The sequence below is a fragment of the Pelodiscus sinensis genome, chromosome 22 (genome assembly GCF_052426305.1).
Source record: "Pelodiscus sinensis isolate ZL-2025 chromosome 22, ASM5242630v1, whole genome shotgun sequence".
In the NCBI taxonomy this organism is placed as follows: Eukaryota; Metazoa; Chordata; order Testudines; family Trionychidae; genus Pelodiscus; species Pelodiscus sinensis.
The window spans coordinates 12,875,975-12,902,640 of record NC_143073.1 but is presented as its reverse complement, the minus strand read 5'-3'; the positions used below and the strand labels follow the sequence as shown (position 1 = coordinate 12,902,640).

The 26,666-nt window shown below is 51.2% G+C and overlaps 1 protein-coding gene across 4 annotated transcripts in view; it reads left to right on the top strand.

Moving 5' to 3' along the window:
- The window catches only part of CADM3 (cell adhesion molecule 3), a 127,180-nt gene that overhangs the window by 53,589 nt on the left and 46,925 nt on the right, over nt 1-26,666 (top strand). For 3 of the 4 annotated variants that reach the window (XM_089772690.1, XM_075907116.2, XM_089772689.1), the window contains exon 2: nt 10,373-10,486. The exons of the other annotated variant lie outside the window; for it this stretch is intronic. In XM_089772690.1, the coding sequence (XP_089628816.1) occupies nt 10,373-10,486 (114 nt within the window). The remainder of the gene's footprint in view (nt 1-10,372; nt 10,487-26,666) is intronic. 4 annotated transcript variants of the gene reach the window in all.

Here is a 26,666-nt window from a genome sequence, read left to right as displayed (position 1 = left end):
ATTTGAGATATACCTTTAATTTGCGTTTCCAATATGGTGGTTTTTAGAAAGTTTTCATGCTGCCTGCAGGCATTTCATTGTTGTGACTGTTCCTTTTAATTTTCATTGAACAGTCTTCCTTGTTTGGGTGGATCCCCTTTATGAAGTTAAATGCTCCTCTGGTGGGCTTCTTTGGTATTCAGACCCCCTTTGCCCCACCTCCCAACCTCTGCACAAGGATGTTGAATTTAATTGCGTTGTTCGGTGAGTGATAGTCGCTATTATATTCCTCTGAGGGCTACACAAGCTCATGAGGGGCCCAAAGTCAGACAATTTGAAGCTGGTGTCTGTTGGTCTGCTTATGTATCTATTCCGATCATCTACACCAGAGTCCTAGGATGTGACGCCACGGGCCTGATCACGGGATTTGTCACGAGCAGGGCTGCGAAGCGAACTGAGTACTCAGGCTAACACACCCAGCCAAGCCACTGTGCTCCTGTCCATGCTCCCTCCTCGAGGCCTGCAGCATGGAGCCACCATAGCAGCTCTCCTTCTCCTCCCGAGCCAGAGGGAGCCTCAAACGTCACTCAGACCTCACTGTGATGTTGCGTTTAGGAGAGTAAATGGGCCCAAAGAGCCAGAGCTGTTAAGGCCCTGTTGCTGTCTAACATGGAACAATGTTAAGCATGGTCTGGGGGTTTGGTATCCAGAGCCCTCAGCCTGCTTCGTCCTGGGACAAGCCTACCATTAACCATCCTTTTAACTTAGAGATACAGACGAGAAGGCCAACTGGTGATAGTCCTGGCAATGCAAAGTATGGACTCCAGCTGTCATGGTAACTGCCTTGGTCTTTTCCCTTCCATGGGAGCAACGTCTCTATAAACAATAGTCCTTTGTTTGACAGTCTCTTAGCCAGTGCCTAAGTCAATAATGAATGTGTTTTGAGGGGAAAGTGGAAGTTAGCTGAGCAGAGGTGGAGGGCTCATTGTTGCTGCTATGAGAGTCTCAGCCTATTTCCTAGAACAAGGGTGAGGAGCCTTTTTGGGGTTGGGGGTCGCTGACCCACAGAAAAATCAGTTGAGGGTCACACACAAGTGAGAACCAAAAAACCAAAACACTCTCACTGACGTGGCCCTGACTGAGAAGCAAGAAGGACACTCCCCACGTTCCCCTCGCACACCAGAGCCTGGGATGCCCAGGCTAGTAGATTTTGTGTGCTTCAGCCCCGCAGGCTCTCCAATGCATGGGTTCTCTCCTGGGTTATAGGTTCCCCACTCCTGCCCTAGAACTAGACAAACCCACACGGGAGGGGAGAGAAAATGCAGCTTCAGTCTCTGGTGTTGACTCTCACCTGCAATTTTACTGCTGCGGAAACAGAGGCCCAGCAACAGGTCTCATCAGCTGCTCCATGGCCTGGCAAACTGGTAACAGCATTGGGCTTCCCACACATTGTTGCTTTAACCTTCTGGTCTGGTCAAAGACTTACAGCATTGTAGCAAAACATACAGTCTTGGATGGCTAAGCTAGTCCCATTAGCCAGAAGGAAAAAGAGAGGAAAGGGAAGAAATAAGGTAGATAAGCCCCATGCACCAGGTCTGCTATTCCCTGGGACTATGATTCTGATGCAGAAGGAATCTGGGCTTGGCTCTCTGCCCTCCCCTGTAAGGTGAATCGGAGCTGGGGATTAGCTCAGGGACCAAGGCAGCAGCCTTCCATGCAGGGCATTTCCAGGGTTTTGCTCACCCTCCTCTTCTCTAGGAAACAGTTCCCTGCCCTAATCTATCAATCCTGGAGATGCAGCTCACCATTCCTTTTATTCATTTCAACCTGTTGTTCCTGCTTACTCCACCTAAATTGTACCCCCTTCTGTGCACTACGGGCCTTTCAGCTTTAATCTTGCACCCTCATGTACACACTGTAGCATGCATGCCCAAATGCACTAGCACACACATGCATACTACTGAGCGTGCACGCATACATCCTTAATTACCATTTTGTCAAATAATCAGATTTAAGCTTTTCTTATAAAGGCCTCCTTGTAGCCTCTTTGCTGCTCTTCTCTGGACTCCATCCGGCTGGTCAGTATCTTTGCAACGAGGTGCCCAGAATGGACACAATATCCTGCAGTGCTCCAGGGAAGGCCCACCCCCTCCCTGCTTTGGGGTTACAGATCTAACGCACAGCTCCCTCTTCGCAGCCCTGTGGTGCTTGAAGGCATTATTCACCTTCCCTACTCTTTTTACCCTTTCCTACTGCCCAGCCATCTTCCTCCCACAGACTATCTGGATCTAGGATATTTCCCAGATGTTAGATCTGCTATTTCCCAGAAGAATCCCAGTTCATCCTTCCCACACATCCAGTTTTCACAGATCTCTGGGATTATGTCTCTGTCTGCATGGTGCCGGCAGTTCCTCCTGGTTTAGCACCATCGGCGTTGCATGTTATTCACCAAGAGCCCTGGTGATGATCCAGGAAGAGACCAGGTCTGGCAATGGTTGTGGCAGTGCCCAACAGTACCGGAATGGTTAGCACTGCTTTGTTCGTGGCCCTGCAGCTAGTTTTCTGTCTTGCCTGCCGATTTCATTCCCCAGCCAATTTGAATTAATTATAAGCACAGGGTTTATGAGCCACCATGTCAAAATCTTTGTTAAAATCCAGAGCTGATGTCTTCTGCTTTGTCGCTCTCCTTTCCCTTTGTAAAGTGCATGTCAAGAAAAGCAATCAGCTGTGTGTGTCAAGATTTATGCCCCCAGTTACTTACTGGTCATGGTTCCATTCCCCTCCAGATGGTTAGTGATGCTTGTCAGCGTTCCGTCCATTATTTTACATGAGGTGATGGAAGAGGGAGCCTTCCAGGTGCTGATGTCCAGAATCACTCCTGCTTCCTTCAGTTCACAAAAATTGCTCTGTACCTTTCTGAAATTACTGCTGCTGGTGCAATAAACTGATTTCCTGGTTCCCTTATTGCTCCCATTTGCCCTCACGCTGCCCTTTCACTGTCCAGAGCAGTGTGTGAGGATGTTCCAGGGGAACTCACCAAGCCAGGTAAACAGGCTGCTTGGTTGATAAATGCAAAGCAGTGGCTGTCGGTGGGAAAGGTACGAGTTGCTCCTTGGCATCTAAATTGCTGGCAATAATCCAGGAAAAAGATCTGGGCATCGTTACTGACGGGCCAGGTGAAATCTCTTTCCAAAGTCCAGAAAGAAAAAGGGCATGTAGCCTGCATCAGGGATGGGTTGGAGAATGATACAGGGGCTATTTCATCGCCATTCTATAAATCGGTGGTGCAACTTCAACTGTGATGCATTGGTCACCTCGTCACAGCAACGGATTTGGGGGGAACAGAGAAGTGGGACAAGAGTGACCAGGCCCTGGGAAACTTTCCTTAGGAGGAGACACAGAATAGACAGATTTATTACTTGAGGGAGACGACACAGGAAACATCCGTAAAACAGTGACTGGGCTAGAGGAGGAAGTTGGTGGATTCTGCTCTCCTTGCCTCAGAAGAGTAAGGAAGGGCCACTGGCATTGCAAGGTGGCAAAATCAGAATGGATGCCAGGAAACATGTTTCCGCTCACCCAGGGTGTGTCTAGACTACACCTCTCTATCGACAGAGAGATGTAGATGAGGCACGTTGAAATTGCTAATGAAGCAGGGATTTAAATATCCTGCGCCTCATTAGCATAAACATGGCAGCCACTTTTTTTCAAAATGGAGTTTTTTGGACCCCCCCCCTCCCGGCAGTCTAGACGTGGAAATAAACCCTTTTTCGACAGATCCTGTAAACCTCATTTTTTGAGGAATATAGGATCTGTTGAAAAAGGCTTTATTTTTGACAGATCCGTGTCTAGACTGCCGTTTTTTTTTAAAAAAGCTCCGTTTCGGAAAAAAAAAGTGGCAGCCATGTTTATGCAAATGAGGAATAGGATATTTAAATCCTTGCTTCATTAGCAATTTCAATGTGCTTGATTTGCATCCCTCTGTTGACAGAAGGATGCAGTCTAGACATAGCCCCAGGTAGTTAGACTCTGGAACTCACTGCCACAGGAACTCTGAGGCCAAGAACAGGAAAACTGAAAGAAGGATAGTACCATTTGAGTGAGAACACACAGAGCTAGAATACTTAATCTAATATATAAAGGAGAACCTTTCCTCCAGGAGAAGGTTTTAAGGTACTGTAAAAGGGAAGAGATGAGAGAAGTGGCTTTCCCGTCATTGCTGGAAGCATATGGAGGCCCTTCTTCAATAGTGTGATTGGCTCGGGGCCCGGTGGCCGATCAATGGGTGGGTGGGTTGCTGCTGGGGCTCGCTGTAGGCGGAGGGGGAGGGGCTGCTGTTACCACTAAGCTGCCACTTTGAAAAAATGTCCAGAAGGAGGCGTATCGGGGACCTGGAAGTGAGAGCTGGAGGGAGGGAATGAATGGGGGGCTGGTCTGGGGGAGCTGGACCATCGAGGGTGAGTGGGGAGTAGGGCAGGATTGCGGGGGCTGGATCGTTGGGGGGTGGGCTGGTCCCGGAGGGGGGCTGGACCGTTGGGAGCTAGTGGGGGGAGGGCAGAATTGGAGGGGGCTGGATCATTGGGGGGTGGGCTGGTCTGGGGAGGTAGGATTGTGGGGGGGCCTGGACCATTGGGGGCGAGTGGGGGGAGGGCAGGATTTTAGGGGGATGAAGGAAGTGGGGCTAGACAATCCTGCAGGGAGTGAGAAATGAAGCCTATGGTGTGTGTGTGGGGGGGGGGGGGGGCCTTTAAGGGGCACTGGCCCAAGAGGCAGCACTGGATGATGCTGGGTGCGTGAGAAATTAATCCAAGGCGGGGGGGATCACTCAAATCTGGGCACTGATCTTGGGTTTGATTCTGGATGATCCGGGGGGTGGGGGGTAGAGATGCAGTCCATGGGAGGGGCAACTGGTCAAGGGGGTGGTGCTGGAGGAGGGACTATAGAGGTGCCAGCAGGCTCAGGTAGTTGACTCATAGTTTCATCAAAAAAGATGGGAGAAGAGTTTGAGGTGTCACCTTGAAATCTCTCACATTCAGTAGGGCCAGCCCCATTGATTGAAGCATCCCCTATACTCAGCTCTTGGATGAGAATTTGCATACCCAGCATGCCTGTCCCCTACTTCCCTACCAAAAACCATTAGCTTCTACAAGGATAATTAGCAAAAAAAAAAAAATAGTTTTACCATCTGATAGGATGCAAAACATTGCACTATTGAAAAGGAGGCCTCCATATGCTTCCAGTAATGGTGGAGAAACAAGCCATGGTGATTTGGGGGCTCTCCCTTCCACTGTGCTTTTAATGGCTCCAAGACTGGAGGAATGAGGAGTAACAGTTAATTTGAACTAAGGAGTTAGTTCGAATTAACGGTTAACTGCCGCATCTAGCCGTGGGCAGTTAGTTCGGACTAAGGGGGATTTAAAAATGGCGGTGCCCGGGAACATGCAAATGAAGCCCGGGATATTTAAATCCCGGGTTTCATTTGCAACTCTGGTTGCCCTCATTTGCCTATCTAGCTCGAACTAACGAGCTAGTGTAGACATGCCCCTTTTTTAGTCAGAGATTTTGCTTTATGCAGCAGTAGAAAAGCATGGGGGTCTGCCATAATGGCCAGATGTCAGGCACTGGCAGCTGCAGTGTGGCTGGAGGCTGTCAGGACCAGCTTGTTTTTCTAAATTTTGTTCCTCCGGTTTCCTGAGCGACGCCGGGTAAATCCAGCTAGTACTAAATAAAAGGATTTGGTAGTTATGGCATTGTGGCATCTGAGTCACAACATGTTTATGTCATGGTGAGGGCAAATGGATAAGATAGGATTTAAAATGAGGCTTGGATAGGCTAGATATAAATTGACATGTATACATCTAAATGGTGGCTTGCTGGTAAACTTTAGAAAGGCAGCTCTTAGCTTCTCCCTCCACTTCCTCTGCAAGGTGGAGACCTGTGGCTGATGACCAGTTCCTGCTGAGATGATGTTTATCTTCAGAAAACAACTTTGGGTATGTCTACACTTGCACCTTCTTTGGAAAGCGGGATGCAAATGTAGACACTCAAAATTACAAATGAAGCTGGGGTTTAAATATCCTGCGCTTCATTTGCATATTCACGTTAAGGCGCTATTTCAAAATAGCACTATTTCAAAAAAAGAAACGCTGTCTAGATGCGGTTATTTCAAAAGAAAACCCTTCTTCCGAAATAACGGGTAAACCTCGTTGTAGGAGGAATAAGGGTTATTTCAGAAGAAGGGTTTTCTTTCAGAATAACCATGTCTAGACAGCGTTTCTTTTTTCGAAATAGCAGCTGTTTCAAAATAGCGCCATATCGTTAATATGCAAATGAAGCATGGGATATTTAAATCCCCGCTTCATTTGCAATTTCAAATGTCTACATTTGTATCCCTCGCTCAAAAGAGGGTGCAAGTGTAGACATACCCATTGACAAGCAGGGCTATGGAGGGTGTTGGCTGGCATCAACGGGTGTTAGGTGGGGGCAGCTAGACACAGTAGTGGGAATCTGTCTATCTGACTAGGGGAGGTCAGAGAAGGGACTTGCTTTCTAGAGATGTGAGGGTTTCCTATGGGTCCAAGTGAGTGAAGGCTGACTGGCCCTCATGGACAAGTAGGGTAGTTAATTTTCTAATTGCATGAAACCAAACACCCCTGCCTGCTCCATCTCCCCTCCCTCTGTCTTTCATTTTCTCCACCTTCACTCACTTTCACTTGGCTGTGATAAGGGGTGGCAGAGGGTATGGAATAGAGGTGTGGGCTCCCAGTGGTGGCCAGAAATTAGGGGTTCACTGTGCAGGAGGGGTGAGAGCTCTGGTTAGGAGAGTGGCCTCGGATTGGAGGATGAGGTGCCTGAGTGGGGATGCAGGCTCTGGGGTGGGGCCAGAGATGTGAAATTTGGAGTGCAGGAGGGGGCTCTAGCTTAGGGTGGGGGAATGAATGGGGAGAAGGTTTGGGGCGTGGGATCCCAGAACTTACCACAGCTCCCAGGGAGCAGAGGCCAGGTCTTTGGCCCCTAGGCAAATTGGCATCCAGGGAGGCTCTACACACTGCACTCCTGCCCATGGGCATCTCTCCTGCAGCTCCCATTGGTTGTGGTTCCCAGCCAATGGGAGCTGTAGAGGTGGCAGTTGGGGTGGGGCTACTACAGAAAGTGCCTTCTGGTCTCTGGACACCCTCCAGTTCCTAGGGACTGCAGAGACCTGGCAGCTGCTTCCTGAAGCCATGCAGAGCCATGGCTGGTCGAGAGCTTGCCTTAGCTCTGGGCCACCACTGCGCTGCTGACTGGATTTTTAACAGAGCGGTCAGCAGCGCCAACTGGCGCTCTGAGAGTAACAGGCTGCCCTAGCTCACCCGCTGGGTGATTCACACCAGCACTTGGACAGCAAAGTAGGGCAGCTCAGAGATGAAGCATAAGCAAAGTAGCTTGGAGTCAACCCCTCCCCATGGGCTTGGTAACAGGCCCAGCCGGAGATATCTTCTGCCAACAAGGGGTGTGTGCCAGGGCTCTAGCAGCTCCCAGAGGGAGGGAGCCCAAACACTAAGGAAGAGCGATGGGCAAGGGGAGGTCAAGGTAGTCAGGGTATGAAACCTCCCTCATCAGGGCAGAAGCCAGCCTCTGTCAGTGACCAGGAGACTTCCCTGAAGTACCATAGTAAGAACTCTGTTAAAATTGTGGGCTCCCATTTCAGATTTCAGGAGGTTCCTGGCCCTGCTTGTAGACTAGGGAGACTCTGTAGGGAAACATGCACTTGTGGCCTGTCAGCCAAGAGTCTGAAGCTAGGCAATCTATACTAGTGCGGGAACAAGATGTGTGTCTGTCTTAGGATATGTCTACACTGCAACACTATTTTGAAATAACTTCACTGCCTGCTGTGTAGAGAGGACTATTTCAAAATAGTGTCAACATACTGTCAAGCAGGAGGACTTCTTGCTCCAACTCCTGTAACCCTCATTGTATAAGAAAGGGTGTGTCTAGACTACAAGGTGTTTTTTTTTTTAAAGTGGCCTTTTTTTGAAAAAAAAAAAAAAAAAAACTTCCCCTGCATCTAGACTGCTGCTGTGTTCTTTTGAAAGTACATAAAAAGTATATGGCAGTTTTTTCGACAGCGGCAAACCTCATTTTATGAGGAATAACACCTTTATTCCTAAGTGCTCTTTTGAAAAAAGGTGCTAGGTAATGCAAACTGTGCTTTTTCGAAAGAGAGCATCCCAGACTGCCTCGGTACTCCCTTTTGAAAAAGCGGTTTGCTTTTTCGAAAGTACTGGTTGTAGTCTAGATGCTCTTTTTTGAAAGAGGCCTTTTCAAAAGTATCTTGCAAAAAAGTCTCTTTCAAAAGAGGCTTGCAGTCTAGACATAGCATAAGGGAAGTCAGAGGAAGAGAGCTCTATTTTGAAATAAATGCTGTGTAGACGCTCCCTATTTTGAAATAAGATACGCAATTGATATAGCTCAATTTGTGTAGCTTCTTTCGAGTTAAGCCCTGCTGTGTGGATGTACTCTTAGGGAGCAGCCTGCCTTCTCTCTCTCTGTTTGGGGGTTCTGGTGTGTTGCCATTTCTGAGTTGTAAAAGCAGCTTATAAAGAATCTTTAATGTGTGTTGCAAACTTCTCGGTGGGTCTGTCAAGACCATAGTACCTGGGACACTCAAGGCCAGCACGGCCCACTACCTGGAACTTGCACTTTCCTCCAGAGGAGTTTAGGGTTGAGTGGGTGGGGGTCTCATCTAGTCTAGTGACTCCCATGTCCCTGACAAGGGGAAGAAACCATCAGCAGCTCCCTGCCCCCTCACCTGGCACAGCTGCTGTGTGTGTACTCTCCACTGTTCCCTATACCCAGCATGCTGGCCCAGGGTCTGCTGCTGGATGTATACCATCCATCTGCTGCTCCTGTTCCCAGTGCTCAGGGTCTGCGTGGTGAAGTGGGAATTTTCTGTAATATTTGCATGACTCCTACGTGTGCATCAGTTCCCATTGTATTTCGCATCCCGTTACCCGGTGGGAGGAGAAAGGACTGTTTGCTCTCAGAGAGACAAGGTGGGGGAGGTAACATCTTTTATTGGATCAACTTATGTTGGTGAGAGAGACAAACTTTAGAGCTGACACAGCTCTGCTTCAGAGCGGCACGGCTAAATATAATTTTGAACAGATTATTTAGCATAAGGAGTTAACACAATTAGCCTATTAACACCACTGCAGTCATGAGACAAAAAGGGGAGTAAGTGGTTACTGATTGTCATATGCCATGAATCCAGCGTCTTTATGAAATCCATCATTTTTAGTGTCTAGCAAACTTATGAATTTACATTCCCAGCCTCATTTTTTTAAAGGTGTTGTGCAGGTTTCCTTTGAGAATGCGGACTGGGAGGTCAAGTTAGAATGATTGCTTTTCAAAGCATTCACACCCGGGGGTGATGGTGTTTTTGTCTTCTAGTGTTTTTCAGTGTGTGCTCATTTGAGAGCACCGTGCTGGTCTCTTTTTGCCCACAGAGTGGTCATTGGGGGTATTTAGGGCACAGAATCTGGTACAGCAGCTATTGGAATAGGCCAGGGGAGGACCTATGGCTCTTGAAAGGTGTGTTGTGCAGGCTACTGATAATCACAGCAGATGTGTCACATCTGCTGGTTTTAGATCTGTTATGGCAGGGGCTGGTGCCGCTGGGGGGTCCTGGTCTGTGCGCAGCTTGTTTCTGATGAGGAGTTTGGTGACTGAAACTGGCAGATTGTTTGAAGGCCAGAACAGGGAGTTTAAGAAAGATGTCTTTCAGGTGGTGCGACCAGGTGAGCCGGTACTCTGATGGTACATAGCTCCCCTTGAGAGAGCTTAGGGGGGTAATTTAGGGTGTGTCTGCACAGCACTCTTAGCTTGAAATAAGCTATGCAAATTGCATCACTTATTTTGAGGGTGTTTCGAAATAACTCTCTATTCTGAAATGCCCCTTAACCCTCATAGAACGAGGGTTACCAGGATGTCAGAATAAGCCACCTGTTATTTCGTAATCTATTTAGAAATAACAGGCTGCTTCAATAGACGCAGAATATCTATTTTGGGATACTTCCAGTATCCTGAAATAGCTCTGTAGTGTAGATGCACCCTTAGAGAATCAGGCTGGATGGACGGTGGTGCTGTGAATATGCTGTTGCACAGGGATTGCTAGAGAATTGGTGGAGAGAACTGGTGAAGGCACAACCACTGGAGCCCATGCAGTGTCTGCAGGGAAGAAGGTGGGACAGGAGCCGTGCCCTGTGGCATGTGGGGGTTTGTTGTGGGATCTTGTTTCTCCCAGTTGGGGAGGCTGCTGCCAATATTTGGCAGCTGGACGATGGAGTGGACTCTGCCGTGGTTGAAGGACCAGCAGAAGAAGCTGCAACAGAGCATGCAATCTTTCCAACAGGCACACCAGCTGGAGAGACAATCCGGGCTGGCTTGGCAAGCAAAGCAACTGAGGAGTTTGCAGAATTTTATCAGGGAGCAAGCACAAGTGCAGCAGCAGTGGCTTCAGACACTGGTGAGTCTGGGTATGGGGAATGGAAACTGGAGCCCAAGGGTCAGTCCGTGTAAAATGGAGCCTGCCACTGACCCCAATGATTTTTTTAACCACATTCGAGAGGGGAGCAATGGGGGCTGGCTGGAACAGGAGAATGTGCCCCCACCTCCACAACGCACTATTTGGCAGGGAGCTCAAGTGATCTATGTGGTCTTGGATAGCAAACTGACCAAGGGCTTGGATGTTAAGGCAGCCATCTTCGTACAAGTAGGATAGTCTGTAGAGAAGTATTGGCAGAAGTTTGGGGCAGCTAGATGGAGATGTATGCCCTACAGCATATGCCCGAAGGGTAACTGGGCTATCGTCTGGTTAAAGCCAAGCATGCAGACCAAGGGCGAAATCATGGATTCCTGGAGCAATTTCTGCCACGCCTCCTGGAAAACACCCACATCTGGGTCAGGAGGCACTAACAAACAATGCTGGAGGCAGCAGCCAAACTCATGGAAGAGTTTGAAGAAGCCGATTTTTCCCTGTTTAATGGGCCCAAGCTAGGAAAGAGCGTTGGAGAGTGGTGGGGAAGAAGCCTACAGAGAATCCCTTCCAGGGCGGTGGGAAATTACCTGTTACCAATGTGAGAGACAAGTACTTATAAAAAGAGGCTGCCTCTGTGGAATGTGAACTGGCTCAGTGTGGTTGGGACCCATGATGGAGGAAAATGCCAATTGTCTTGATGAAGGAAGGGAAGGGATGCGAAAAGGGCCTAGTGGACACCGTATCAGGGAGTTTGATGGCTAGGAAATATGTGGTGAAGCCACACTGGATCCTGCTTAGAGATCGGCTGAGTCTGGAGTGCGTCTGTGGGGAGATAAAGCTCTGCCCAGTGGCTGAGATCCCCCTGAAGGTCTGGGGAAACTTCAGGTGGAAATGGGTTGGAATCGTGGCTAGGTTGCCACATCCGGTGGTGGTAGAAACAACCTGGCATCCCTTCCCCTTTTGAAAGAAAGCAGCCACTCAGGGCCCATGGAAGAGAGGAAGTGAGATGCAGTCAGAGATGGGAAAAGGACGTGAAGTACAGGAGCTGGGGAACCCTAGACAACGTGATGGAAGCCGGGGGTGGAAAAGGGAAATGAATGTTCCCAAGCAGAAAGGGGAAAAGAGGACTCAGCCAAGCAGGCACTAAATGATGCAGCATCTACCCTGGCATAACCTCACCCTAATGACGTTGACTTAGGCGCTGTGCCTCTCACCAGGTGGCGTTATTAAGTTGGAGTCATGTGGGATGTAATAGTGTAGTCGATTAACTGATATGCAAAAAACTTACAGGTTAATGCTATAGACTACACGCATTTCCCCTTACCCCTTGTCAGTAAATCTTTTAGCAGGCTGGTCAGCAGTCCAGCTCAGCCCTGGCTTGCATTGGATCCTGGACCCACCCCCGCTGGGGCGCTGCATTTAAAGTGTGTTAGAAGCCAGGCAGGACAGAGCCAGCCACAACATTTTGGCACCAAAGGCGGGGCGCTCAAATGACACCCTCATGCCCCCTTTTCTCCTGCCTGCCTGTTGTCTCTTGTGCTCTCTTTCTTCCAGCACAGCACTCCCCCATCTCTGTGCATCTAGAGCAGAGAGAATATACATACGCACCAGCAGCAGACACAATTTTCTACATTCTGGGTCCTAGTGGCGCCCCCCCACAGTCTGGCACTTGAGGTGGCCGCCTCAGTTCGCCTCATGGTAAGGCCAGCCCTGAGGCAGGCAGGCAGCCCAGCTCAGTTCTGGCTTGTGCTGAGTCCAGGAGCTCAGATCTCTCGCCCCCAGTCAGGGGCTGGCCTGTAGACTAGTCGACTAACCAATAAGAATTCACGAGGTTAATCGACTATTCAGTTAGCCGATATTTAACATCCCTAGTGTCATGTGCAATTACATGGGGAGGGGGAAGCTGCATTTTGGGACAGACGCTTAGAGTGGGGGCAGCATAAGCTGCCTACGTGAAAAACCCACAGCTCTGAGTGGCACAGTGAAGCCGACCTAATTGGTTGAATAGATACCGCTGGGTCAGTGGGAGAGCTGGAGAGGAAGCCAGTGTCAAACAGCATCAGCACTGCAGAGATTTGCACCCTAGCATGCCCTTAGGGCCTCCCTGGCCAGGTCTCTCCTGCTGTCTCTCTTCCCCAGTGACTCTCTCTGTCAGTGGCAGCCGGTCAATACAGGCAAACTAGGTGGTCAATACAGGCAAACTAGGGCGCCAAGATAAACAGCCATTGAGGGCTTTGGAGGCGGGAGCGCTGATTGCGCATTTCACCTAGGGCGCCAGTTGCTGGCAGCTCATCTAGGGCCGCTCCTGCTCTCTCTACTCCAGGTCTCTAGCTCTTCCCCCTTCTGGATTGAGTAAATCCGCCAGGCGAAGGTGATGCCCAGGGCTGGGGCTCCCCCGCGCTGCTCTTCCCAAGTCCTTGGAGCTGTTTGGGGGTACTAAGAGCCGCCTTGTGTTAGGGATGTTAAAATGTGTTTGTTTACACGCGGAATCGCAGAATTTTTCAGTGGTTACATGTTTACATATGGGGGCGGGGAAGCAGGAGCCGGTGCTCCCGGGGATCTGGCTTTTAAGCCAGCTCCCTGCACGCACTGGCTCCCACCTGTTTGTCGCCCCCGCTGCGCTGCTGCTTCCATGGGAAGCCCCGAATGGGACTACCCTGCAATCCTCTCCCCGCGGGTTGTCTAGCTGGATGCCCCTTGGTCATCTCATGTTTACATCTGCTCCCTCTGCAATCGCCGGCAGGCACCTGGCTCCTGAGCAGCCTCAGAGGCTGTGTTTGGCACGGCTCCAGGCTCTCCCCTTGCGGAGCTTGTTGTGTTCACACTGAGATTCCTTTCTGAGGCAGCTGCTGTGCAGTGAACTCAGATCCCAGCCTCCCCTGGGGCATGGCTTTGCTCGGGGCCTGGGAAGCTCCTTCTGCCTGTCGCTCTTGTTGCACTGCCGCTGTGGGTATGTAATGCCGGCTCCGTGACCCAAAGGCACTGCTGGCTCAGGCAACCTACGGCTCAGCCAGCCTTGCGCCTGCGTGGCAGCAGGAGCAATTGGGAATTGGTCAGGTGTGGGCGTCCCAGGAGAGATGGGCAGTTCATTGCAAGGTGTGTGTTGTGAGCAGCCACTTTTCTTACTCTGTTCAATAAACATTCGGCTTCCTCTAGGCCAGATTTTCAGATGAGCTCAGTATCCAGCCTCAGTCACTGAGTCCCACTCCGCACCCCCCCCCCCAAAGAACAATGGAGAATCCCCCTGTGCTGAGGACACTCCCCTCTCGTGAGCGCCTCCATGGGGTGCACATGGACCTGCCTCTCCCTGCAGCGATGCCCCCGGCAGCTGTTAACCGAGTCAGACAAGACTTCAGGGTCTCAGCCCTAGGTGAAGCCGTGCAGAGACTCTGTGCCTGAGCCCACAAACCAACCAACCACTTGCAGGGTCAAAGGTCCAGCCGGGCTTGGCCCCATGGCCTTGGTAATGTCTCTAGCCCTGTCTCCAGGTAGAGAGCAGGACCTCCAAGGGCTTCTCTCTGCAGACTCTGCATCTTGTGCTTCCCTTGGACTGCTAAACAACTCTTACCCCTTCTCCCAGCTCTGGTCACTCTGCCTTGGGGAGGGGAAAGGGGAGACCCAGGCCCACTCACAACTCGAGGTCCCAGCCCAGGGCCCCTATAAATAGCCACGTGCTACTTCCTGCAGCTGCTGCTGCTCCCTTGGCCCCTTCCCACGCCACCCCTTTCACTCCGTGTCTTCTCTCAGGGCTGAAGCTCTCTCACAAGGAGCAGCACCCTCACTCCCCTGGCCCCAGCCAGCTACTGAGCTGCTCAGCTCCTGCCCCTGCTGTGCCTTTTAACGGGGCTGCTGGGCTGCAGCCTTACTAGGCAGGCCTGGAGGACTCCCCTTTCCTGCTCCTTGCTTGGGTCAAGCCATGGTAGGCACATGCGGCCTCTAGCAGAGGGCCTGGAAGGGCCTGATACAACCCATCATACTGTCTCCTCCCCACAGAGAATCCCCTCCCCTTCCCCTCACAGAGAGCAATGGAGAGCTCTCTTCCCCTCCCACCATGAGAACAATGGAGAATCCCCACCCCTTCCCCTCACAGAGAACAATGTGGAGAGCTTTCTTCCCCTCCCCCCACAAGAACAATGGAGAATCCCATTCCCCTCCCCCATAGAGAACCATAGAGAATCCCCTCCTCCTTCCCCCCTAGAGAATAATGGAGAGACCCCTCCCCTTCTATCTCACAGAATGATGGAAAATCCCCTCCCTCTCTCCCCACAGAGAACAATGGAGAGCCCCCTTTCCCTCCTCCCTTCTCCTTCAGAGAGCAATAGGAACTCTTCGGTGTTGCTGAGCTTATTTGAAAATCTGCTCATCTGTAAGCTCCAGACTCGGGCCCTTCTAGGCACCTCACAGAGTCATCTGATGCCTTTTCCATGTGGGTTTCCCTGGCTGGAGCAGCTTAGAGAACCTGGGAAGAGGGGGTGCATGAGGCATTCCGTTCTCTGGAATGAGCCTGTAATCAAATAAAATGTTCTTCAGTATTTTTATGACCTGTCCTCCTCCTGATGTGTGCCTCAGTTTCCCTATATTTTCAAGGCTACTCAGTGTGTATAGGGGGCATTGTTGGCTCTCAGGCCAGGCTGGGGGACTTAGGTATCCATGTTGCCTAGCTGTCAGAGCCTGAATGGCCAACTCAAAAGGGCTGGCCGAGGTTGACGCCATGTCAGTGGAGAATCTGAGAAGACAGTGGCAAACTCCGTCACCAGGATACTGATCCCTAAAAACGGCCTACAGGCTAGAGGATTTCTCCACCTCTCAGCAGGGAATCTGACCAAAGACCCCAGCTCGAGAAGAAAGGATGGGGAAGGTGTGAAGTAGGGATGGGGTAAGGGTTGGGTACTGGAGGGAATTAGTGCTCTCACCTGGAGACTAAGAGGAGTTAGACAGCAATAGACAGAGCCTATTCTGGGCTGACCAGAATGGCGTCCTGTCTCTCTGCTAACCTTCAGCCTCCTGCCGCTGGGCTCATACAGACTGAGAACCTGGCTATTTTGGAAGTGCCGTGCGAGTGCTCCTGGGAATGCTGGCTGAGGTGCAGCACTGGCTGCCGAGCAGACAAGACTGTTCTAGCAGACTGCCTCAGTTGGACTCGCAGAGCAGAGCTCACTGGAAAGCAGGAGAGCTGGGGCCCAGAGGGTCAGTCTCAGGAGATGTTGAGTCCATGTGTCTGACTCTGAAGGGAGAATCAGTGCCTGCAGGGGGCTGGCACCAATGTTCCCTCATCTTTTCCGTCTATGTGCAGATTTTTTTCCTACTCATGTGCAGAATAATTTTACGTGCACTGAGGCATGTGTGAATGTGCACCACCAATCAGTGCAAGCAAAAAAACTAACTGTGGGTGCTCTGCTAATCAGCGGAGTGGCATTGGAATCTTTCCTGAGTGGCTGCACAAGCACACAGCTTACAGGGAACACTGGTGGTGCCCTGAAAGAATGCCTCCAACAGACTCTTCCAAAGCTGGGGGTGCAGCATCCTTTCTGGGGATCTGTGACTGAACCCCTCCTCTGAGGGAAGAGATTTTGGTGTTTTCAGGCCCAGCCCTGTCTGCTGTGTCTGGAACAGCATCTCTGCTGCTGTGCACCTAGGCATCTGGTGGACTGCACAACCTGAGGCCTGTCCAAAGCTAGTGGCTGTTGAGCAAGCTGACTGCAAGGGTGGGAGGCTACCCCTGGCCATGGAATTGTGGGGCAGTGGCCAGAGTACGGCCTATGTGTGTCTCTAGCTGCGCAGTGTGTCAGCAACAGCAGCCACATGCACACCCACCTGCGTCCACCAGTGTCTGTGGGAGGACGAACATCAAGAGAGATCCTGGGTGATCTGACAGGCTGGCACCATTACTTAGCCCCAGGCCTCTGGCTCTGCCCATGCTCTGCATACCAGTAATGTTTCCACCAATCTCTTCTATCCATCTGTGGATTTTTTCCACCTGTGTGCGGAATAATTTTATGTGCACCGAGATGTGCGAATGTGAACCACCCATAGAAACACAAAAGCTAGCTGTGGGCACTCTGCTCATCAACTGGGTAGCATTTGAATTTCTCCTGCATGGCGGCACAAGCACACAGCTTATATGGAACACGGCACACCAATGCGGGGGACAGCAAAGCCCCCCACTGGACAGTCACGTGATACAGAGGGTTTCTGAGGTATGAAAGGGAAGAAGAAGGAAGTGTTGCTGGGAGTCTGCAGGTGAGTGTGAAGAGCAAGGGGGTGCTGCAGTCAGATTGAGGGTCAAGAGCAGAGCTGGGATAACAAGGCGGGAGATGTGTTCTGAGACTGAGGGGCACTGGCAGAGCATGGGGAGAGCTTAGGGCTGGCATAGTAGGGTGCTGTGGATCAGGACTTAGGGCATCAGCAGAGCTGGGGTGGGGGGGGGTGGAAGCCCAGGGCGGGATTGTAAGAGGCAGCGTGTTGGGCCTGAGGGGGTTTGGCATAGCTGTGGATCAGGGGGAGCGTCCCATCTGCCCACAGTGCCTGCTGTGATCCACCCCTTGCTTTCCTGAGCAGCTAATTCCCAAATCTGCTGCGTGAGGCTGCCTGGGCCCAGGCGTTTACTGTCTTTATTAGGAGAGTTATTGAAAGTTGTCATGAGCAGCCGGCGAGGGATGCATCGTCCCAGGCACGCTCCACGCAGAGCGGCTTGCTGCCTGCTCAGCCAGAGGCCCGTGAGAGCTCTGGTTAACTGCAGCTCGAAGGGGCTGGCGGATGCTGGGTTAACAGTTTTCAGCACCGTGTGAGGCTGCTGCCATTGGACCTGGGGCTAAGCCAGGGGGTCAGGAGTCCAAGAGGGTCCTGATGAGCTGGATTTTAGTCTAGACGCAGCCTTTCTGTTAAAAAAGATCCTTGCCACTTCTTTGATGAGCCCCTCACTCCCATTGTTGGCAGCAGGGCTGACAGTCATCATGGGCCCTGGAGCAAGGTGTATGTGGGGGCTTAGGGTTGCCAGGTGTCCGCTTTTGAACCAGACAGTCCAGTATTTGAGCTTTCTGTCCAGGAAACAAATTGAGAAAATACTGGATACAGCCTCTCTCCGACTTACGAACCAGTTACGGACAAAGCAATTGGTCTGTAACTTGGTTTGTTCGTAAGTCGGACCCCATAGCGTTACACGCGGCTGCGCTGTTCGTAAGCACGGATTGCGTTCATAACTTGGGGTCCGCCATTTACGACAGCTTCGGTCGTAAATGAGAATGGTCGTAAGTTGACTGTTCGCAACTCGGGGACTGGCTGTATATAAATGTCCAGTATTTTCTAATTATGTTTTATTATTATCACGAGTATCAGTACGTAGTTGTGTACTGCCTGGCTGGTAGACATGCTCAAGCTGTGTAAGCGAGTCTACCAGCCAGGCAGTACGCAACTACACAATAAGAGAGGAGGAGGGCGGGGGCGGGATGGAATTCCTGGGGCCGGGCTCACCCATGTGCCCCGCCGGGACCGTGCGCAGAACGGGCAGCACCCTGGGATCTGCATGTGCCCAGGCCAGCCCCACTCCCTGCTGGCTGGTTTCCCCCCAGCTTCCCCTCCGACCAGCCCCGCTTTCCCCAACCCCCTCCCCGCCAGCCCTGTTTCCCACCGGCAGGTTTCTTCCCTCTCCCCTGACACCGATCTCCCTTGGCCAGGCCAGCCCGGCTCCCCCTTCCTGGCCAGCTCCACTCCCCTCGCGGCCAGTCCCCTCCCTGATCTGAGATCAAGTGTGTCCGGTATTTTTTTTTTAAACCATCTGGTAACTCTAGGCATGCTCTGTGCCCCCAGAAGGGGTGGGGCCTGAATTGGAAGGGGTAGGGACAAGGGCAGTCAGACTTTAGCACCACCCACATGCTCCTCTCCTCCTGAAGCCTTCAGAGCCATGCAGAGCAGTGCTCTGGTGACAGTTCAAAGGGGCTGGGGCTTTGGCGGCTGCCACAGTAGCAGGGATGGCAGCCAGGAGCTCCGGGCCCCTTTGAATCTCCAGGCCCTGGGGCAACCAGGGGCGGCCCGTGAGCCTAGACAGACTAGGCAATTGCCTAGGGCGCCGCCGGCCTGGGCGCCCTGTGATTACGTCACGGCCATTGACGGCCGAGCAGGCAGGGGCGCCGATCGCGCCTTCCGCCTAGGGCACCAGCTGCCCCTCCTCTCCCCCCCCATCAGGAGGCCTGGCAGCAGCCCTTTGAGATTCATAGATTTCAAGGCCAGAACAAATCATTGTGATCATCTAATCTGCTCCCTGATAATTCCCAGAGCAAATGTGTTCAACGTGGGTGGTCGGTGAAGGTAGAGCTGCCTCCAGCCCCATTTCCAGCCCTGCCCCATGGGAGCAAAGCCACCTCCCTGCCACCCACCCGCATGGGGAGGAATGGAGAACGGGTGGGCAAACACATCCCTCCCCAGCCTCACAGCACAGTGGTCACATGGCCCCAGCCTCCCTGGCCAGGAGTACTGAGAGGACGGGTGCTGGGGGCAGCAACACTCTGCCCCCAATATGCCTGCAATAGGTGTTCTGGGGGCAGTGTGTGAGCAGGGCCAGGCCGGGGGTTTGGGAAGGCCGTGCTTTCCCCCGCCTATATGGAACACCCGTGCTGTTCAATCCCATCCCCCCGCAGCCCTTTGTAAGTAGGGTTGCCAGGTGTCCGGGTTTGAACCAGACAGTCCAGTATTTGACCTTTCTGTTCGGGAAACATTGAGAAAATATAAATGTCCGGTATTTTCTAAATAAGATATAATGTAGATTGTGATGTAATGTCAAGTGTGTCCGGTATTTTTGTTGAAACCATCTGGCAACCCTATTTGTAAGTTGTTCCAACAGTTGATTACTCCCTCCCTAGCAAACACACATCTTATTTCAAGTGTGAATTTTTCTCCTTTCAACGCGGAGCCATTGGCTTGTGTTTTTCCCTTTTCTCTGCTAGACTAAGGCGCCTATTATCACATGGTTGTTCTCCCTGTAGGTATTAACAGACTGCCATCAGGTCCCCCTCACCTTCTCTTTGTTAGGCTAAACAGACTGAGCTCCCGGAGTTTGTCACTACAAGGCACGTCTTCTTATTCTTGAGTTGTTCTTGTAGCGTTTGTGGAAGCTTCACCAGTTTATTAACATCCTAATTGAATTGTGGGCACCGGAACGGGACACAGGATTCCAGTTGCAGTAGCACATGTGTCAAATGCAGGGGTAAAGTAACCTCAGTTCTCTGATTGAAGGTTCTACTGGCTTATGCATCCCAGGAGCTCATTAGTTTCATTTGGCTACAGCATCACAGAGGGAGCTCATGTTCAAATGATTATCTGCAGTGACCCCCAACCTCCCCGGATCTTTTTTAGAGACACTGCTTCTTAACATAGAGCCCCCCATCATGTAAGTAGGGCCTACATTCTTTCTTCCTAGATGTGTGCTTTTACATCTGCCTGTATTAAAAGTGCATATTGTTTGCTTGGGGCCGGCTTCACAAGCCATCCAGATCACAGTGCGGGTGATCTGTCCTCTTCATTATTTTTCACTCCCCAATTATTGTGTCCTCTGCAGGCTGTATCAGTGATGATTTTTGGCTATCTTCCAGGTTGTTGATAGCTTATGTTAAATAGCATAAGGCCAAGAACTAATCCCAGTGGCACACCCACTATGATGGTTCGCTGTTGAAAATGACGTTTGGAGGCGTAGCACTTAGCCAGCTTTTAATCCATTTCATGTGGGCCATGCTAACTTTGTATTGTTCTCCTTTTATGAATCCAAGTGTTGTGTGGTACAAGGCAAACCCCTTACCGAACTCTACGCTGCACCCTAAACTTGAAATAAGATACGCAATTTGCTCTATGCAAATTGCATATCTTATTTCAATTTTATTTTGAAATTTGAAACTAGGTGTGTCTACACAGCACCAGATTTTGAAATAAAGCGCTGTTTTGAGCCATCCTTTATCCCGCATGCTACAAGGCTTACTGGAATGACAAAGTAGCGCACCCGTTATTTCGAAATATATTTTGTAATAACGGGCGGCTGGTGTAGACACAGGGCTTTTGTAGACTCAGGGTAGCTATTTTGGGATGCCAGTGGTATCCTGAAATAGCCATGCAGTGTAGATGCACGCTAGCCATGCAGTGTAGACGTCTGTTACATTGACACCATTACCTTTGCCAACCCAACTTGTGATCACATAAAAAAACAAGTTATCAAGGTATCTGTTTTCCATAAACCCATTTGGGACCCATTGTTCCATATGATTTGACCTGCAGGAGTCCTCAGGCTAGGGAAGTGCCTTGTCTTTGTGACGTGCAGTATTAGTCTGGTATTAACTGAGGTATACGCTGTTTAAAATACCACTTAACCTTCTGTGTCTTGCATCCCTCACGGAGCTGCGAGCAAGTACCAAACTAAACATAGAGCGCCAGCATTCGAAGGCCAGGCTGGCAGCCCTGTTCAAGCAGCTGCTGCAACACACACAATGCTGGGAAGGCGTGTTTGCTGCTGGAGTGACTGTAGAGTGGGGGGAGAAGTAGGCTGAGCCTGCACCAACCTCTCTCTACACAAGCACATGGCGTAGTGAAAGGGGTGGACTTCAAACTCTAGCTCTGGCCTGAGCCACAACTTCAAAGCCCTGTCTACACAGCGTTTTTAGACCACTAGCACGCACCTCACTAGGCTGAGTCGATCGACCCTCCCATCTCTTGAGGCTCGTTCCCAACTGCTGTGTCACCACCCCCCCACGCGGCAGCCGCCCATGCTGCAGGTTCAGGGTTGGAGCCCTGTGGATGAAGCACGGTGGCGGGGACGTGCAGGATTGCAGGGGAGGGAGGGCAGGTTGTGGGAGGGCTATCGCATAATGCAGGAGGCTGTTGACAGGATAGAATTTTTCTCCCTTTTTTCCTTTTAAATAAACTTAAGAAATTCCATTTTGCAGTAAAGGCTTAATGGCTTAATGCAGGACACTAATCCAAACACTTGGACATTAACAAATACTCAATTTAAGGTTGTGTGCCCCTTATTGTTGCCTCATGCCCTAGCCTGTCATCACACAATTACACACCCTTTCCCACCGTGCCCTGCTTTCTCAGACCACATTGGCAACTGTGGATCTGGCATTTCTTCGCTCCCGTGTGTTTGACTTGCCACCAAAGTGATACTCTGGTAACATTGATTTGTTGTGTGTAATCATCACATTACACAGCAGTAACCCTTGGAGGCCTCAGAGCAGTTGGGGCCCCATTGTGCGAAGCACTGCACACACATACAGCTCACACCAGCCTCCACGCATGGAGTGCACAGTCGGAGCTGCCCGTGTACCAGGTGGCTGGGATAGGACGGGGAGGCAGTATCAGCACAGACTCACTGGACAGGCAGTTGTTCACCTCTCTGCCACTGCGATCCCAGCTCAGCACCTGCGTGCTGTGGTCTGTGGTTCCAGCCTGGGTGTCCGTTTGAAGAGACTGAAGGGCTCACGCAGGTTCCTTATGTCTCCCAAAGTGTCCTGTTGGGGGGTGGAGTCCTTTGCTCCCTCAGCTGGCTCCCGGGGCTCAGGACTGAGCTTCCCAGACAGGCAGAATGGAAGCCAGTTGGGAGTGGACACTCCCAGTCCCAAAAGACCTGTCACTTACCCAAAGTCAACTGCACCTGAGATTTCATACCAGAAACACCACTTTTAACCAAGCCTATACTAAACTATCAAAAGGTAACCAGAGTTAGTGACAAGGTTAAAACAGGGAAACATTCACTTGCAAATGAGCTATAATATTCAGTTTCAAAAAGTAACAGAAGCTTCCATAATGAGCAAGCACTATTTGTCCTAGAAAGCTAATCCAGGCTAAGCAGTTGGGAATCTAAAAGAGTGTTACAAGTAGGGGGGAGAAGAATTGTTCTCCTTGGCCTCTGAGGCTAGGACAAGCAGCAATGGACTTAAACTGCAACCAGGGAGGTTTAAGTTGGACGTTAGGAAAAACTTCCTACCTGTCAGGGGGTATGTCTACACTACCACCCTAGTTCGAAGTAGGGTGGTAATGTAGGCAACCGGAGTTGCAAATGAAGCCTGAGATTTGAATTTCCCGGGCTTCATTTGCAACTCTGGTTGCCTACATTAACCACCCTAGTTCGAACTAGGGTGGTAGTGTAGACATACCCAGGGCGGTTAAACACTGGAATAAATTGCCTAGGGAGATTGTGGAATCTCCATCTCTGGAGATATTTAAGAGCAGGTAGATAGACATTGTCAGGGATGGTCTAGATCAGGGGTGGGCAAAAGGGCCTCTGTGAGCCAGATGCGGCCCGCCACATGGGTGGATCCAGCCTGCGGAGGCCCTGCTGCTCCCCTGCCCCCATCAGTGTCTGGGGATGGGGAACCTGGAAGTATCTTGGCCCCGCCCCTTCCGCTTGATGTCCCAACCCTTCCTGTGTGGCCCGGGGCAAAAAATTATTGCCCACCCTTGTTCTAGATCAGTGGTCCCCAATGCAGTGCCTGTGGGTGCCATGGCGCCTGCCGGGCCATTTCTGGGTGCCCGCCGACTGATCGGGGCCGGCCCCGCCCCTGGGCGCGTGGCACAGGGGCAGTGCCAGTCCTGGGCATGCAGCACATGGGCAGCCCTACCGCCAGGTACGCGATGCAGTGCCAGCCCCGGGAGCGCAGTGTATGGGCTTCCCCGCCCCTAAGCACGCGGCACAGGAGCAGCGCTGGCCCTGGGCATGCAGCGTATGGGCTGTTCCGGCTCCGGGCACGCGGCGCATGTGCGGCCCCGCCCCTGGGCGCATGTGCGGCCCCGTCCCCAGGTGCCCCGGTGTGTGAAAGGCCCTGCCCCCGGGCGCCCAGCCACCCCAAAAGGACCTCTGTTCTAGATGGTGCTTGGTCCTGCTGTGAGGGCAGGGGACTGGAGTTGATGGGCACATCTACACAGCAGGGCTAAATTTGAAATAAGCTATGCAACCTTGAGCTACGCTAATTGCGTAGCTTATGTCAAAATAGCTTATTTTGACTTTTGGCGCTGTCTACACAGCAGTTTATTTCAAGATAGAACACTCTTCCCCCGACTTCCCTTATTCCTACAGGAGTCAGAGTAAGCAGTCCTCCAGCTCAACATTATTTTGACATTATGTCAAAATAACTGCTTGTCTGTAGTTATTCTTTGTTATTCTGAAATCATTCTGCTGTGTAGACATAGCTGATGATCTCTTGAGGTTTCTTCCAGTGCTAGTGTGTTCTATGGTTCTATCTCTTGCTTATGCCCAGAAAGCCTGGCCTCTAGAGGCCATAGAGATCCATTTTCTTCTTGTTAGGGGTTTCTACCCCTCTCCTTGCTTGTACTCCTACTGCAAAATCAGCTGATGGAAGGAATTCACTTTCATGAGTCATCTTCGTCAGGAGAAGGCAGAACCTCCAAAGTCTTCTGTCCTCTTTGTTGTCCCACAATATTCTGTCTGGTGTCAGTCAACCTTTCCTGTTGTATAGGATTGAACGCCTTCTGTTGGACATCAGCCCTTCATGCTAATTAATGACTCTCTCTTATCTAGGGATTTACATGGTCACAGAGGCTCACAATACAACCACTCAAATATTACCGTACAGTATGGGGCACAGATGTTGCAAGGGAGATGTATGTAGGCACGTTCATCTCACAAGTGTCCAATAATGTCTAAATACATCCTTCTAACATACAGATGAGCCAGGCTTGTTCCAGCTGTTTTCCCCTGGAGACGATGGCGTGGCCTGTCATCTGGTCTGCCGATGTCACAGATACAATATGAAATTACAAATACCAATAGCCAGCCAGCTAAACTGACTCACACCCTTCAGTGAGTCTCTGAGGTGCCTGGCTCCTCTGGAACATCCACATCGCTTCTGTCAGGAGACAGCAGGGCCCTTTGCTCTGGTTGTGCCACATCCTGAGTCTCTGTTGTCTGACCGTGCTGTGATTGGTGCAGAGTCATTCTTTTGCTTAAGAGGGTCTCGGACAGGAACAATGTTCCCACTAATCTTTTCCATTGTGTGTGGAATAATGTTTTCATGTGCACCAATGTGTGTATAGATGTGCACCACCAACAGAAACTACAAACCTAGCTGTGGGTGCTCTGCTGGGTGGCGTTATATTCAGGTATCTAAAAGGGTGTCACAAGGAGGAGGGAGAAAAATTATTCTTCCTGGCTTCTGAGGATAGGACTAGAAGCAATGGGCTTAAACTGCAGCAAGGGAGGTTTAGGTTGGACATTAGGAAAAAGTTCCTAACTGTCAGGGTGGTTAAACACTGGAATAAATTGCCTAGGGAGGTTGTGGAATCTTTATCATTGGAGATATTTAAGATTACAGCTTACAGGGGACACTGCCCTACACCCTTTGCCCCCCTTCCCCTCCCTCCTGGGATTTGGAGAAGGTGATGCCTGCTCCTCTGTAGCATGTGTCCATCCAGGGTGACAGCCTCCGAACATAGCAGCGTAGCCCCTGGTGACCCGCCCTTCCCCATTGTTCCCCCTCATAGCGGCACGTGGCCTCATTTTCAAGAAGTGGGACGGCAGCTCCTAGGACTAAATCATACGGAGGTTTTGTTTGGTCTGCTCTGCCTCTCCATGCAGCTGCGAGTCCGCAGCCCTTCTGACCTCACTCCCTCGCAGTGCAGGCATTCTGCTTTCAATTTGCAGTGGAATAGCATGTCAGCAGGCGATAACGGCAGGCTTCCGTGGTGCCATGCTGTAATTTAACAGTGCTAACCAGGGATCAACGTCTGACTCCATCGCTTCTTGCCGCAGGCGCTTGATTATTTTGACACTGCTTGTCGCCAGCACATTGGATTGGAGGTCATGGGGACTAGCTGTTACATGTCCAAACTGCACTGCAAGCTCCTTAAACTCATGCCCACTCAGCTGCAGCCCCTTGCCGTCCGTTGCTGTCTCCAGTATGCGGTGGGGAGTAAAACCAGATGTGATGTGCACAGCCACCTTTTTGGCGGTAGCATCTTTCAGTTAGGCTGTCTCAGGGAGGTGGGAATAATACCTCTGTGGGGGTATGTCTACACTAGCTCGTTAGTTCGAGCTAGGTAGGCAAATGAGGGCTACCGGAGTGGCAAATGAAGCCCAGGATTTAAATATCCCGGGCTTCATTTGCATGTTCCCGGGCGCCACCATTTTTAAATCCCCCTTAGTCCGAACTAACTGCTACACGCGGCAGTTAAACGTTAATTCGAACTAACTCCTTAGTTCGAATTAACTGTTACTCCTCGTGGAATGGGGGAACTCCGGTTGCCCTCATTTGCCTACCTAGATCAAACTAACGAGCTAGTGTAGACATACCCTAAGGGAACTGTCGGCCCCTTTCTAAACACTTCGGTGGGTTTGGCTGGCTAGCCACAGTGCCAAAAGAAAAGTGAAAGGTCGATGAGAAATCAGGGCCTCAAGACTGACAGCTTCCAGGACAAATGAGGAAAGGCCAATGCTTTAGGACAACCTAATTGACAGGGCAGGCAGGCTAATGAGGGGGTCAGGAACTGGGCGTGGGGAGGTCCCGTCCTTTGTGTGAGATGGATTTGCCTGGGTTAGACAGAGAGGGACTCAACGAAGAAGACAGCAGAGGCCTGAGCTGAGCTGGGAAGCAGAGTTGTGCCAGCCAGAGAGAGCACCTGAGACACAGCCGAGCAGCAGAGCCATGCTGGAAGGGGAGCGGCAGCCAGAGATCCTGAGACACAACCCAGAGAGCGGAGCCTGGGACACGACACGGGGAGCTGATCCATGCTGGGAGCAGGGCTGTAGCCGCGGAGCCAGAGGGGCCAGAGAAGCAGGCCAGGAGCTGGAGGCTGCGCAGCAGAGAGCGGAGCAGTCTGGAGCTGTGTGCGGGGAGCAGCTGGGAGAGAAAGGGGGATCTGGTTAGAGGCCCAGCGAAGGGAGACACCACCAGCCAAGAGGCCTTGCAGGCCAGACTTAGGGCATGTCTACACTAGGAAACTATTTTGAAATTACTTCAATCGACTTAACTCCTGATTTAACAAAATCGAAATAGTGTGTCCTTCCTACGGGGAAGCCTCGAAATGAGCCTGAGGCAGCCTAATGTGAACGCGCCATCTCGACTTAGAGCCCCAGGAAGCACTGGGGAGTAATTAGTTTGAACGACTCTGGGGAGTCGTTATTTCCAAATAGCAGCTGTCATGCAGTGCGGGGGAGTCACCAGGCCCTGCACCC